The sequence below is a fragment of the Montipora foliosa genome, chromosome 6, assembly GCF_036669935.1.
Source record: "Montipora foliosa isolate CH-2021 chromosome 6, ASM3666993v2, whole genome shotgun sequence".
Taxonomy (NCBI): domain Eukaryota; kingdom Metazoa; phylum Cnidaria; class Anthozoa; order Scleractinia; family Acroporidae; genus Montipora; species Montipora foliosa.
The window spans coordinates 55,780,383-55,795,382 of NC_090874.1; the positions used below are offsets into that span (position 1 = coordinate 55,780,383).

The 15,000-nt window shown below is 39.4% G+C and overlaps 2 protein-coding genes across 2 annotated transcripts in view; one reads left to right on the plus strand and one right to left on the minus strand.

The window, feature by feature from the left end:
* LOC138007810 (uncharacterized) overlaps positions 1-3,225 on the minus strand; it is a 54,672-nt gene extending 51,447 nt beyond the window's left edge. The window contains exons 1-2 of the mRNA XM_068854889.1: positions 2,057-3,225; positions 695-871 (exon numbers count right to left, since the gene is read on the minus strand). Of these exons, the coding sequence (XP_068710990.1) occupies positions 695-871; positions 2,057-2,395 (516 nt within the window). The 5' untranslated portion in view covers positions 2,396-3,225. The remainder of the gene's footprint in view (positions 1-694; positions 872-2,056) is intronic.
* A 62-nt stretch (positions 3,226-3,287) lies between these two features.
* Positions 3,288-15,000, plus strand: part of LOC138007811 (uncharacterized) — a 12,517-nt gene continuing 804 nt past the window's right edge. Inside the window, exons 1-6 of the mRNA XM_068854890.1 lie at positions 3,288-3,563; positions 8,080-8,109; positions 8,513-8,657; positions 10,152-10,399; positions 12,556-12,771; positions 13,953-15,000. The exon at positions 13,953-15,000 is cut by the window's right edge and continues 804 nt beyond it. Coding sequence (XP_068710991.1) covers positions 3,509-3,563; positions 8,080-8,109; positions 8,513-8,657; positions 10,152-10,399; positions 12,556-12,771; positions 13,953-14,425 — 1,167 coding nt within the window. The 5' untranslated portion in view covers positions 3,288-3,508 and the 3' untranslated portion in view covers positions 14,426-15,000. The remainder of the gene's footprint in view (positions 3,564-8,079; positions 8,110-8,512; positions 8,658-10,151; positions 10,400-12,555; positions 12,772-13,952) is intronic.

Sequence of the window (15,000 nt, forward strand, 5' to 3'; positions counted from 1 at the left end):
AGGTCGCTCGCAGCACTTGTTGTTTTCAAAGAATGAAACCTGATACCGGTGAACAAGTCTAGCACCAAGATTCCACCATCAATATAACTTTCCTTCAGATCATTGAATTTAAGAAGAGATGTAAAAATACATGAATCGTTGGGTTACTTGGTTGGACGCACAGTATGCAAATATCTCTCAATGTTTACAATGGAAATTTACATTTGATTCACGATAAAATCCAGCACGCGGTAAAGCTCACTGTCTTGCTTTTATATTTCAATCCACGACATAAGATTGTAGTTTTGAAAAGAGGACACACAGGAATGATAGCCGCTATCTCGTTTTCCTATTAAACAGATCCTTTTGTTATTAAATCGAAAAGTAACGCTTTCGTGAAAGTTGAATGAGTATGAATAATTGACGACGTTTCACGTTGGCGATTTTGCAAGAATCGAGTGTCGAGGATCAAGTTTGATTCCTAGTGAATCGACTCTCAATCCTCGACTCAATTCTCGATCCTCGATTCTCGCAAGGATCGAGTCGACACTGTCAAGTTACTTTTGCACGGTACTGTATAACACCAAATTCTCATAACTACCCAACAAAGAACTCTATGGTACTAGTTGGGAGAACGAATGTTTCAATTGTAGGAACGAAAGGGTTACAGTAAGTACTGGTTTACAACTACATATACTATTTTTAAAAAGCCTACCCGAGTCAATTCTTCTAAGATCTGCATAATTTCCAGAGCGTCATTACTCTGTGCCAGTGGACAAGCAAGGAAATCTAATCTGGCCCCGGGTGAATCAACATCAAGAAAGTCTTTGACAAGTTGAATGAAGAAAGCCTGAAGATCATCATGATCTTTCACTGCATTAAGCGAAATAACCTTGGAGAGAGAAGAAATTTGTATTGAAATTGATGATTAAATAAAAAATTTACAGGTCTGTCTAGTTAAAGAATTCTTACAGATCAAGGAGGGTGTTATCCACCTCGATAACACCCTGTGGGTGTTATCCACCTCGATAACACCCTCCTTGACTGTAAGATCCTTGATCTATTTTCTAAATAGCCAGTGGGTGCTCACCTTTCAGCCAAAAATCTCGGAAATCTTGGTTAAATGTCAAATAAAACAGTCATTTTCTGGAAAATCTGGTAGAGTATTTCCAGAGGCACTCCTGATTTTCCAATCAGATTTAAATTCCGTTTTACGGATTCATGTGTTTCCGGGCCCCAGCACTATTGGAACATTTTTATCGTAAGTGCAATTTCGTCCGGTTGGTCATTATGCCTGAAAATTCTCTGACCATTAAACCACTACAAAACAGTACAGCTAACCCAACAGGAATTTTCCAAAAAATGATAAGCACCCTGCATCTCCAGGTTTTTTTGTCCAGCAAACCCACCTGAAATTCTGATTACTCATGAAAAAGTTCCCAGATCTGAATTCTGAGTTTGAGTAAGGACAAAAGTGTATCAAAAGAAAGCTTTATCCTATCACCACGAAAGTACAATGAACGTACACAGCAACATGACACCTTAACAACGTCAGGACAAATTAAAGTTGCATAAATCATGCACAAGAAGTGTTAGCGTTCTGAGAGTGTTCAAAAATTCAATAACAAAATATTATTATTTTAACTAACAACGCAAGACATAACCTTCCAGTAAAAAAGTTTGTCAGCTGCTAAAACGAGCTATGACTTAGTCTTAACGTCCATAAAACGATTATGCAGTGACAAAATCAACTAAGATCTTAGTGAGTAAACAATACCTGCAGCACCAGCTGCGCGCGGAATGATTCCGTTTTATAATGCTCATACAAAAGTTGGAATTCTGTCAACAATTCACGTCTGAAAGGGTCGTTTTAATCAGCTTTCGCTGGCTTATGTCTCCAAGAGTCCAATACCCGACTGAATTTCCCGAAACGAATTTCATTCCAAAATGCTCAAAAGATCTTGATATTGCACGACGGCAATAGTTGCGTTGACCTTGCATACAATGCAAAGAAGAATAGCAAACTTCAGGATTAAGAAATAATAATAAATTTTCAAACAAAACCACAACACCTTACCTGATCATCATTTGAACACAGCCCCGTATTACCTTGCGCGTGCACAAGAAATGCTATGCTCTCAGCTTTGCGCCCGTTAAGTGTTTCTTTTGCTTGGAGAAGAAGAGAGTCCAACGTTGTGTTATCAAATTTATAAGGCAGGAATATAACCGACGACCGTGCTGCCGAGTTCAGAACTGCGACTTGTCGAACTTTGGAGCTGACAAACACCACTCGCCAAACGGGAGGGCAGACGGAACTGTTTGAGCGGCTGTGGCTGTTACTTGATTCCGAAAGCGGGTTATCAGTTTCTTTCTGGCCATTCGTGTCATTTTGTACCTCGTTTGAACTTGCAGCCATCCTTTGCCTTACATTATAAAGAATTCAGCCCATAAACAACAGGACTCAAGACTTTTTTGTCAACGAGATTTGCCATTCGAGATGAGTCGGTGGGTCATGATCTTTCATGTGTCCTCAAAATGACAACAACGCACAGTTTATGCGTCAAAACAACTTTTGAACAAGGATTTCCACCTTTAAATATACAAATACATTTTGAACTTCTATCAGGCAGTCATATTGAAGATCGAGCTCTTCAAAACAGAATAACTTGTTTGTCTGCTTTAGTGATAAAGCCGTATCAGCCAAATATGGCCGGAAAGACGACTGAAAGACGAGCCAGAGACTTCCACAGGATCAATATCCCCGAAATTATGAGTTTCGCATCCGTCAACCTCTATTTCCGTGTAAAAACAAATCCACACATGCGATAGGTCAAATAATATATATTGATGCCCTGGCCGGTGCACCTGAAAACTGTCAATTTTCGCTCCAAACACCAAAAGCTCTTTGTAGTCGAAGAATGGTCGTCCATGGTCGCATCATGGTCGGAAGTTGTCGTAATAACCCGCGGGAATTTCATGACGTCATTTGCAAGAACATCAAAGACGATGAAAAACATTGTGCATTCTCACTTTACAGAAGCATCCCCTTAAAATCCATCAAGTGCACGGTATCCGACAAGGAATCAGATACGATAGCGAGAAAAAGAGAAAGTGATTTCCTAATAACTTCCCACTGAAGCCCATTAAGTGTAATTCCCTCATTTGTGTCATTTACCACTCACTTTGTTGACGGCCGTTTTTTAATAGCTACTTCAGGTTTATTTATCCCATCTTTTCATTTCACTCGTCTCCAGTCGTCTTTCGGGATGTAAGTGGTCAGACATAAACAACGCGGGCTCAGACGTTCCAGTGCGTATTTCAAAGGAATTTCAAAGCCTTTGGATTGTGATCGGTTTTTATATTCTAGGATTTGAGGAGACATCGAGCGTTTATCTTTGGTGCAAGTACTACATTAGCAAGAAGAAGGTGCCTTGACACCTTGACGGCTGCACAAACGGAGTGCCCCTCCTGCATTTCTGGTTTAACAGCGCTGTTTGACGTACACTTGGTTAAGTAAGAGTTAAATTTCATGGAACATTTTCGGGATCACTCGCTCATCAACTTCTTAATTCTGGCTGTTCTAGGTAAGAAGCGAGATTCAATAAAAAATAATTGTGTACATGTTTTACAATCTTAATAGAGATCTCTCTCATGGTCCCCCTTTTGCTTTAATTTAGCAAACGCCTCTCTGTGTCCTTCAACTCATGGTGTTTGAGTGAGGTTTGAGGTTTGAGGTTTGAGTAAGGCTCCAGCACTTGACTAAGTAGCCTGGCTTCTGGCTGTTATACACAATTGTGGTCTCATTCACACAGAAGCCCTTCAAGCTAATCCTGTCAAGCCGACCACATGCTGGAAAGGTCAGACCACAACACCGGGAACACTGTCCCCTACTCTTTTCGAATAGTGTGTGGGATCTTTAACGTCCCACAGAGTTAATGAACAAGGGTTGTGAGACGGGACCTCCGGCTTATCGTCCTTATCCGAGAAGACTAGAAAGTCTAACCATTTGCAGATGTAATCACAAAGGCAGCACTTTCTCCTCAGTTATTTAAAGACCCTGAGTGTTGGTCCGGCCGGAGTTGAACTCACGACCTCCCGCGTGACAGCCCGGTGCTCAGATTCCAGAACTTGACAATAAATGTGGGTTTGTGTTGTGGTGTGATAACATTGCACATACAGAACCTTAGAATGGAGTGACCAGCTCTAGTTTTCTGGCCTGGGCTTACACACTTGTTTGATGTTTTTTTAATACCAACCGGATGTGACTTTGTAATTAACTAAACATTACATGTATTTGATATACAGTTAAGGCCCAGTAATACGAGCAACATTTTTCGTGCAACTTGTCGCGCAACTGTTGTTTACTCCGTTTGCCTTATGAAGAACTGATCTTTATTTGAATAAAATTGTAAATGGTTTGAACCCAGGAGTCATATCATTAAGTAAAGTACGATCGTCCGGGTTAGTGTAGTCCTGAGAAGGACTGTTTGAGATGACATTGACTGACGTTTTGACAACCTGAGCGGAAGTCCTTGACTCTGAAGATGACTTCAGCTCAGGTTGTCGAAACGTCAGGTAATGTCATCTCAAACAGTCCTTCTCAGGACTACACTCACCCGGACAATCGTACTTTACTTAATGATTTATTTGAATAACTGCCTAATTTATATAAATGTGTGGCGGTAGTGTTTTATGGTAATTAGGTGGTTGTGCGTGCTGTGCAATAGATGCTAGTGAGAAGGTGTGAGATATTTACAATATGTGGTAGTGAGAAGGTGTGAGATATTTACATAGTGTAACACAACGATGTTGCGTTGCAAGTTGAGATGGTTGGTCGCACGTATTAGCACCTTCTTACGCAACAAATTTCCATGTTGCAAAAAGTAAAACTGACGTGTACTCTTCGCAACAAAAAAATTTGTTGCACAAGAAGGTGGTAATACACGCAACAAACCATCTCAACTTGCAAGGCAATATTGTTGCACGACAAATTGCACGAAAAATGTTGCCTGTATTACTGGGCCTTTAATCTAGTTATCTCGTGAGTACAACAGTAAAAAAGTCTCTGCTTACGAGCCAGAAGGCCCATTCAGGCCAGCACTTATCTCCGGTTTCATTAGCATGAAGCGACTAGGAATTTCTACTCCCCCTAGATGGGATGCCAGTCCATCACAGGGTTACCCCCAGCATTTTGGCGGTACCCATTTATACACCTGGGTGGAGAGAGGTACTGTGAGAGTAAAGTGTCTTGCCCAAGAACACAACACAATGTCCCCAGCCAGGACCCGAACCCGGACCACTCGATCCAGAGTCGAGCACTTTAACCATGAGGCCACCGCGCATACAACAGTACCTTCTTGATTTTTCTGTGTATCTCCTATGTTCATTCATTAAAACTGAAGTTAAGCCCAATGTCTCTTTCTCTGTCTCACCTTGATATTTGACGTCAAATACTGAAATGTTACATGGTGTCAGAACAACACTGAACCAAACTGATGGATACAGGATCAACGCCAGTAGCATTACCCCGTCAGGAAGCAATGCCTCCACAAATTTACATGCCTCCAGTCACCACCACCACCAAAAGCTCTTGTCATGGTCAGCAACTTAGCCACAAATAATATTGGAAAGTGTGGAAGAAAGTGTTGACACGATATGAAATTGCCACAGGAATCTTCAAACAGTAGAGGCAAGGAAAGAGGCAACAAAGGCTGTCAATGCCTTTGAATGGGGAGAAGATGAAGACGAAGCAAACATAGAACATGTGCTTGCAAAATTTGATGAGTACTGTGAGCCTCGAACACAGGTTATCTACGAACGCTGTAGATTTAATAATCGAAAGCAAGAATTAGATGAAGGTACAGCAGCGTATCTAACAGAATTAAGGACAATAATTGCAAAAAATTGTCAGCATGGAGATATCACCCCAGATTAGATTTTGCATGACAAAATTGTCTTAGGTATATGTGGTGATAAAATGCGTGAAAGGTTGCTTCGATTCAGTGATTTAATGTAACTTGCAAAAGGCCGTAGATTTAATTAAAGAAGCAGAACAAACCAAGCAACAAGTGAAGCTTATGGGTGGACAAGTCAGTGTAAATATGTTTAAAAATGGGCGCTGAGAAATAAACAGAGCTTCTAAAGCACCTACACCCTTGCGTGCCGGAAAAGGAAACCTATAAATGCAGGCATCGTGTGCCTACTGCAGCAGATGTCAGGAACAAAAACCACAAGACATAATGTCTGGCATTTCGTCAAAAATGTCACCGATGTGGAAACCTAAACCACTATCAATCCCTTTGCTGCAGTAAGCTAGTGGTTTCTGTGGAAGATTCTGACAACCAATATGAAATATGTGTAGTGGATGAAGAGCGCAACCCCCGTGTTAAAAAAGCTCTAGTTTGTTTGCTTGTCACAAGAAGACAAACAGGAAACAAGGTCCAATTTCAAGAAGATACTTGGTCCGAATGCAATTTACTGCCGGTCCCTGAAATTGTACAAGTCCTTAATATAACTGGAGATTCTTCCCTCACCAAGCTTCAAGAGTTCAATAAATGTATCATGTCCGACACTGGTGAACGACAACAAATCCTTGGCAAAACAAAGCTCCATGTGTGGCCCAAAAATAGAGAGAGCACTTTGACCTTTAACCCATTGACCCCTGAGAGTGACACACAAAAAGAGTTAACCGTTATCCCCAATTCAGCCAGGTCGAGCAGTTAGAATGAAACTCACTGGCGACATCAAATGGTTTAGCTTGGCAGTTGTGTTAAGGTCGTAACCAACCGTTCTCTATCATCAGAACAGATGTCAACTCAGAACAAGGTTTGAGCAACCACCACCCTCTAAATCCGATGAAGACCTTCCACACTACAGCCTGGAATCTCCCAACATCAGCCAAGAAACACCACCATCAATCACAGCTGAGACAGAACCTACAGTGCAAGCCCGGCGGGTCAATGCCCCGCGACGGTCCTCTCATGTGAAGAAAGCCCCTGCTTGGCACAAGGATTATTTGATGACTTAATTAATTAAGGAAAGGGAGATGTCACGAAATTGACTTGTTTGATGTTTTTTGAATACCAACCGAATGTGACTTTTGTAACTAAACATAATTTGATGCGCACAGTTAATCTAGTTATCTCGTGAGTACAACGGTACGTTCTTGATTGTCCTCTGTTTCTCGGTACATGTTCATTCATTAAAACTAGAGTTGACCGCATTGTTTCTATCTCTCTCTCACCTTGATATTCAGCATCAAATACTAAAACATTACAGAATTGAAACATGATACTTGCAGTTGCACTTGTGATTTAAAGGAAAGGTTACTTTTAAGAACTTTTTTTCAAACGTATGAAAAGTGCATTACCTTTCATTAAGACTTAGTGAGGTCTTAAAAATCACTTAATGCATTAGTGGTACCCTCTAGGAACCAGTGTGAAGCATGCAATTGATCAGTGAAGAAAAGGGACCAAATAGAATTCACACTTTTTTTCACTTCTTGTCTGAATCTGGAAAAAGCTGGGAGATTTACCGTCTTTGCCGGGAGGCCTGGAGAAAAGAGAAAAACCTGGAGAGTTGGCAGGTCTGCATGCAATTGTATAGCCAATCAGAAATGCTCATTTTGGGAAATAAACCAATCAAAATGCGAGAAAGTTATACTGTAGACAACGTTTGCTCCTCCTTTGTGTCACTGTCGTGGTCATGTTCTGAAATGGACATTTTCTTTGACAATGAATATTGTGGTAAAAAACCAATCCAATGTGGTTCAGCGTTGTCTGTACTCTTATCAATAACCATATTTGCCATCACAGTGGTCAAATTTGTTGATTCTATTTTTTTTAACCACTGTGATGACAACTTTTGTTGTCGATAAGGGTATGGACAATTCTGAACCACATTCGATTTGTTAAATTTACAATGCCTTGCTTGCAGAAAATCAAAGTACACTTTAGAAAAAAATTATGTTAAATGTAAACCATGGGATGAAAAAGATTAAAAGCCTTATTTGAATTGAAATTATATCAGATTGTTGGAAATTACCATGTTTATTGATTTTAAAGAAAAAACTGATCCACTTGTACTTTATTTTGTTTGCAGTGAGCCTTTTTGAATACTCATTGGCCCAAGGTGAGCCGATGTTGCACTCGAGTTACTCTGAAGTATGTTGTCTTTGTAAATACAATTCCTTTTTTAGTGAAGGAAGTGCACTTAGCTTTCAAGATGATTTACAGGCTCTTAATAATTCAAAATGAATTCAAATGAGAGTGAGAACATACAGCAACATGGTTAAACTTGAGGGAAATAGTTTTTGAGTGGACTGTGAGAGATAAAATCTCCATTATTTACTTCGGGGAACCAGTCGTCTGTTTGCAAAGTTTGGTAGAAGTGAATTCTGAAAACAAATTGAGCCAGGAGTGGATCCTTTTTAGTGAACAACCATAATTTTGCAAATTATTCCAATGTTCAAGTCATCAGGAGCAAGGATGGCACAGTCGGTTAATTGTATTTGTTAAAATTTATGTTTAATTAGGAATTTCCCATTGTGGAGGTCTCCTCAGTGAGTCTTCTGGAACCATTGAATCTCCAAATTATCCTTCACCGTACCCTGCTGGGCTTGTGTGCACCTGGTTCGTGTCTGTAGATGATACAGTTGTGGACATCAAAGTGTCATTCAGGTGACTAATAACATTGTCAATTCGTTAAGCACAAAACATACACTTGAATGGCACCAAGGTGCCATTGACACATTTCAATTGATTGCCTCAAGGGATTGGGTCTGCCAAATCTATGAGCCAGCAAGCCATGCAAGCCATGCAAATTTCGTATTTAAGTCTAAGCACCCATTTCAAATAGTGCTGATAAACAGTTAAGGAGACTCGAAATAGTTTCTCCTTTTTTCAAACAAATAAACATATTCTGTCCTTAGATACAGTTAGGGCAATCATATCAAGACGAAATTTGGCCAGGGTATTAAGTACCTATCGTAGATTTCTCACACTATGTTTTCTGGAAAAATGATGTTACCATGGCAACAATATTAGGCATTTCTTTGAGCCTTAAAATCAACATATGTGGTCCTTTTTGAAGAAACAGGACGATGAAATTTTCCCATTCATCGTTACCAGATAATGTTAGAAATACTGACTCTAAAATATTTAAAATTCAACAAAATCTGTAGGTCAGTTTTTCAGAAAAGTAAGTTTTTTTGAATTGTGTCTCAAATTATTTTTTTCACCTATAGAATTTTTTTAAATTTGAAAGACAAACGGTGTAAATTAATCTAAGCTAACATGCAAAAAATGAAAAAAATTCACCGTCCAGAAGCAGAGATATAAACGAGTAAAATTTGCAAAATCAGGAAAAATTAGGGGGTTACAAGATCAGCATTTACGCATGCGTCACCCGCTCATTCGAGTCCGCGCGCGAGTGGAGCTACAGGTCAACATAAACGGATTTAAGTAACTATTAAACCGTTTAAGTAGAATTTTCGTAGTTTTTGTGAATAGGAGATGTCTATTTATATGCCATGTATATAGGAATTGGAGAAAGGTAAGCGATATTAGCGGTATTTGTTTATTTCTGGTGACCCATTTTAATCATGAGCTGACGCAAGCAGCTTACGAATTGCGTGTGTGGCTTACGCGCGCGCACTCAGCTGAAAACTCTTTCTAGCCTCCTTAAGTCTAAGCACTCATTTGAAAATGGTTAGCTTTCAATGACTGTGTGACTCGAATGGCTCGCCATGTTGGCTCGTATGACTCGCAGCCATGGCTCCCATGACTCACAGTCATGCCTCGCATGGCTTGCAGCCATGGCTCGCTGGCTCGCACATTAGCACAACTCCAAGGTGTTAGGTGCTGACTTGTGGTGGTACTGGCACTTGTATTGATTTTGATGCCACAGTGTGGTTAGTGGTACTTTTAATAGCTGAATGCTGTTGATGCTACTGGTTCTGGTACTGGCAAAGGTGGTTCAGTAACTGGTTTTGGTGTTGGTGCTCATGCATAGTCATACTGGTACATTTAGAATGCTGATGGTTAAGTATTTCTGGCACTATTACTGATGGTAATGATAGTGGTATTGATAATGCTGGACCAGGTGTTTTCTGGCCATGATGAAATATTCACCCCAAACTCAATAATTATTTATTGTGTAATCACTTTCAACAGTGCCTTTGATCTGCCACCAAAATCAGGTGATCAGTGCAAGGATAATGTTGCAATACACAGTTTGTTACTTACCAAAGACACTGGAGCAACATTGGAAGGGACGTTTTGTGGAAATGCAATTCCTGTATCTATAAGAATAGCAGAATCATCTTTCACTGTGCAGTTTTTTTCATATTCTGATGGGGATCCAGAGAACTATAATTCACATACTGGATTTTCTCTTCATTATGAAGCTAATCTTGATCACAGTGAGTAACATTTTATTTTATTTGCCTTGGGTACAAATTTGTACCAGGAGGTTCAGGCCATTGCAAATGTCAAAGGGCACACAACAGCATTATATACACAAATCAATCGTTTTACCGAGCCAATCTTCGGAATTCACCCATTTATACATGTAGTATGCTGCTTTCAAGCTCTTTTTGACATTTATTTTAGTCCAGGCTGTTTGTTTTATATTATACAGTGAAAGGATAAATACCAGACTAGTTTATCGGGGGAAACCACTTCATACCTGAACACCTTGCAATTTTGATTTGAGAAGTGGATGATGTCACTGTGAAAAACTTTACTGAAAATTTGCTGAGTAAACACAGTGGTCATGAAATGTTTGCCACTGAATTGAACCAGCATGTTGCCTACTTTGGTCAAAATTGAACTGAAAGTTCAACTCAGATTCAAAGCACTCGCAAACTACTATGTGCCAGTGACTTGCTGGTGTGTTGTCACAGTTCAATTCACACAGTTATTAGTCATTATGCTTTGTTCATTGTATGTAGTACTTCACTGATATTACATGATTACAATATGAACATATTAGGAAATATAGGGGAAGATGTTCCCATTTAGCATTGACCAATCAAAGCATGTGCGTACTTTTGTTCTGTTGTAATCTTCACATGGGAGCTTTAATCCTTTTATTCTGACTAACATATACAATAATGTTGTATTCAACATCTCGTCGATAAATGATTCAGATTTTCAAATTAAAGTTTCTTACTGATAACATCCTCTGCAAACCTGATTTTATTTTATTCTTTCCAATAAGATAACCTAGCAACTGTAAAAAAAAAAAAAAAGGAATTCCCTTTCCACCCACAATACATGTACCAGTACAGGTTTTTGCTCATTGGCACTATATTGATACATGTAGATATACCTAGAACTTAATAAAAGTTAAGGATGAAAAATCAACCACTACAAAAGGTGCAGCAGTCAGTATTGAATTTCATTTTTTAAATTGCAGACTTAAATTAATTACTTAATTCCTGGATTGTTCTCTTAGCATTTGCAAGAGAATTCCATACCTTACTACCATATAATACGACAAGAAATGAAGACCATAACTAGTGGTATTTACTCTAGGCACTACAAGGAAGTTATCTCCCTCCAAATTAACACTGACTACAATTCTGCAATGTGAATAACTTAAAAATCTATTCAGGAGCCAGCCCATGTTAAGCCACGGTCGCTACAAGCTCCTAGCATTTTCACAAATGCAGAGGGCATGGGTCAAGCAGAATAGTTAATCATTTATGACATGGCTAAATGTCAGTGGACTACCAAGAAACTAGGAGTATAGTTTCATTGTATGTACCTTTTGTTTATTAGATAGGGTCACCAGTCAAACCATGAAGGCCACATAGGAACCCTAAACCTTTAGCAATGTTAATTACAACAAAAAATGAAAAGGGATTTTTTAATCAGAGATGCGTCGTTTCAAAGGGACTGTGTGGTGGTGAATTTGCTGTTTTTTTGGTAGGCCAAAAGCTCACATGCATAGAATTTCTTTCCACTCTAGGAAATGTCTCAACTACTCTCCAAAGCCCTAAATTAATATATGAGACAATGCAAGACTAGGACTGTGCCATGAGATTATCCTTGTATTTATGCTAAGAACTGTTGTACATGTATGTTTGGGTTTGTGAGAAGGTTCCAAATTGCTTTTTCATAGCCCCTTGCCTCCCTTTGGCCCTTACACCTACCGGTAACAACCTAAGAAAGCAAAAATAATTGGTGCTTTACAGTCTAGCTATGTCATGCGTGGACCAGTATCCACGAGACTGGAGCTCCCGAGATTTGAATGGAATCTCTGATTTTTTTTCCGAAAGTTGGCACAAAAAATGCACTACATGTATAACTGAATGATAATTCATCAAGTGCTGGAAATAGTTTTCATTTTACAAACACCAATTATATTTTGTACTAAAACTAAAGTTCATAGTGAACTATTTGAAAATCCATGGCAAAGTCAGAATCTCAAGAGCAAAGTTCAAAACTGGGATCCAGATTTGAGTACTCAGTTCAAATTTCAGAACTACTGGTCACGCATGACATAGCTTGACTGTAAAAATCCACATTATTTTTCAAAAAACAAATTACAGAAATCCTCTTTCTTTAATAGATTCCAATGTAACACAAACTACTGCTGGCATTGTGGCTGGAATTTTCTGTGCAGTGGTATTCATTGGAGTGGGCATGTTGCGATGTTTCATGACAGGAAATAATTGCTGCAATCAGCAAAATGAATATGCTGAACGACGTACCCATCAGAGGGAGGTTGTGGGTACAGATGAGTCTTATACATTTCAAGCAGATTTTCCGCCTTCTTACAGCACAGGTATTATTATCACAGTATACACTTCTGAATGCTGATTTAAAATACTACGGGTAATACATGGGCACCAAAGCATAACCCATGAACCAGTCTCTACTGAAGTATTGATTCTTATTAGGAATAAACAAAACTAAAAACCTGAAAAAAAACTACAATTATGTAAAAAGTCGTATTTCTAGCAAAATCTATTGACCGAAAACCATTACCGGTATATAAAAAGTCGTATTCTAGTGAAATCTATATTAACTGTTATCCACATCTCTGGGGTGTTTTATCTTCTTGCAATTTTAAAATTCCTTGCAATATTAAGTGTTCCTGATACCACTGGCTTTTGGACTCGCCTCAGGACAGAGTCTCCTCTACTGCCAAACAGCTGCTTGATATTAGATCTCACACTTGCAGAGCATCCTCCTAAGCTAGGCATCAACCACAATATTGTGTTGCTGTACACTGTACCCTGGCAGCTGCTTGCTAAGCTCGTACCACAGGGGAGCATATTTCAGTGCTTTCTCCTTTTCCTTCAAATCCCTATTTGAAATCCATGGGCAACTCATCTCTAACTAAACAATCCTCTTCTCCTCCTTGTAGACCAGCCTCACGTCTATTCTGTTACACCGTACTTCTGTAACTCTCGGCATGCAGGGGAACGTCCCAGTAAGCTTTAGATTTCTCGTTCTCGTAAAGAGCCTTAGGTTCTGCAGGCGAATACGATGGTGGCACCATGTCAACAAGCTCAGCTTCTCTCAACAGCTCGAAAAAGATTAGCTTCAAAGCAGCGTTGTGACGCGCTAAGTATTTCATTTGTGCCAGAGTACTACATCCAGAGAGAATGTGGGCCTGTGTCTCTCGTTGCTTACCACGTAGGCGACAAATCACATCTGAGTCAGTTTGCAGACCGGTCTTCTCTCTATGGTAAACTTTTGGCCACGAGTCTTTGATAAAATTTATGGGTTAAAGTTAAGTTGCAAAGTTAGTAGGGGCAAGAGCCCCTTTAACTCATTCATCCCCGAAGCGGCCGTCATGGATGAGTAAAATCATCTGACATAATTTACACAGAGTAAAGTCTCGCTCTCAGGACTGAAGGGGTTAAACCTCTGAATTAATTAATTAATTTTATTTTATAAAATTTTGTTATAGGTTTTGTAATATTTTATTTTTTCCCAACCTTTTCTCTTTTGTACCAGTTATGAATCATCCAGATAGATTTCCGACTCCTGAAAACAGCCCTGCGTTCATGCAAGTGTATATAATTGCAGCTACAGGCTCTCAGATGCCAGGCCAAAATCCATCTCAAAGAATTTTTACCCTCCAATCTGGTGACAGTGAAAGTTCTGATAATGAAGATGAAACCACTCTACCCCCACCTTATCCAGGTAATCTTGATTATCAACATCAAGTAAATGGTGGCATCGCACATAATGCAATGACTGAGCCATCAAATACTGAGAACATTTCACCAAGAGTTGTGGCAGATGGAAGGGGATTAGAGGAAATTCAAGATTCTTCAAATGTTCCTTCAACAGAGGGGGTTGTGGACAATGAACTTAGACCCACATACAGTACTACCACCAACGATGAACTATCAGAGACAACAACGGTGGCACCATCGTCTACTCCTGTCATAGCAGATAACATTAGGGACCAAGAAATCATTTAACAATCATTAGATTAACTTTTACCATGCGAGCATTTGGTTTCTCCTACCGTTTGATTTTCCATCGAGCATGTGCGAAGTACGTCACAATCCACGTGATATATTTGACATCACTTCGTCTTATTTCGTGGGAAATTACTACACAGTAGGCTCGCCCAAACGCAGCAGTTACGTAGATAACAACACGCGCAAGTGCCAAAACAAGTTTACTAACTCGTTTTACTGGTTCAAATTTAATTTATTCGTCCTTGTCACTGGACGGCGGCTCACTAAAAGAAACTGTTGGTCGCAGTGGGTAATTAACTTTATGCTCTAATGATAAGGTGGAAGAGGTTTTAATTTAGTGAAGAAGTTATTACTATTGACTGGATACTTTCATACCCAGGAAAACTTCAGCAGGTTTAATGATATGTAATGTGCACAGGAACTTCATTGATTATTTATGTAACTAATTAACACAAATAACAAAGTCCAAAGGAAATGAGGAACTAAATCGCCACATCCATAACAAAAATTTGCTTCTATTTTTTTCAAATCTGCTGAACACCTGAGTGGTAAAATGCTTGACCATAGCTTTT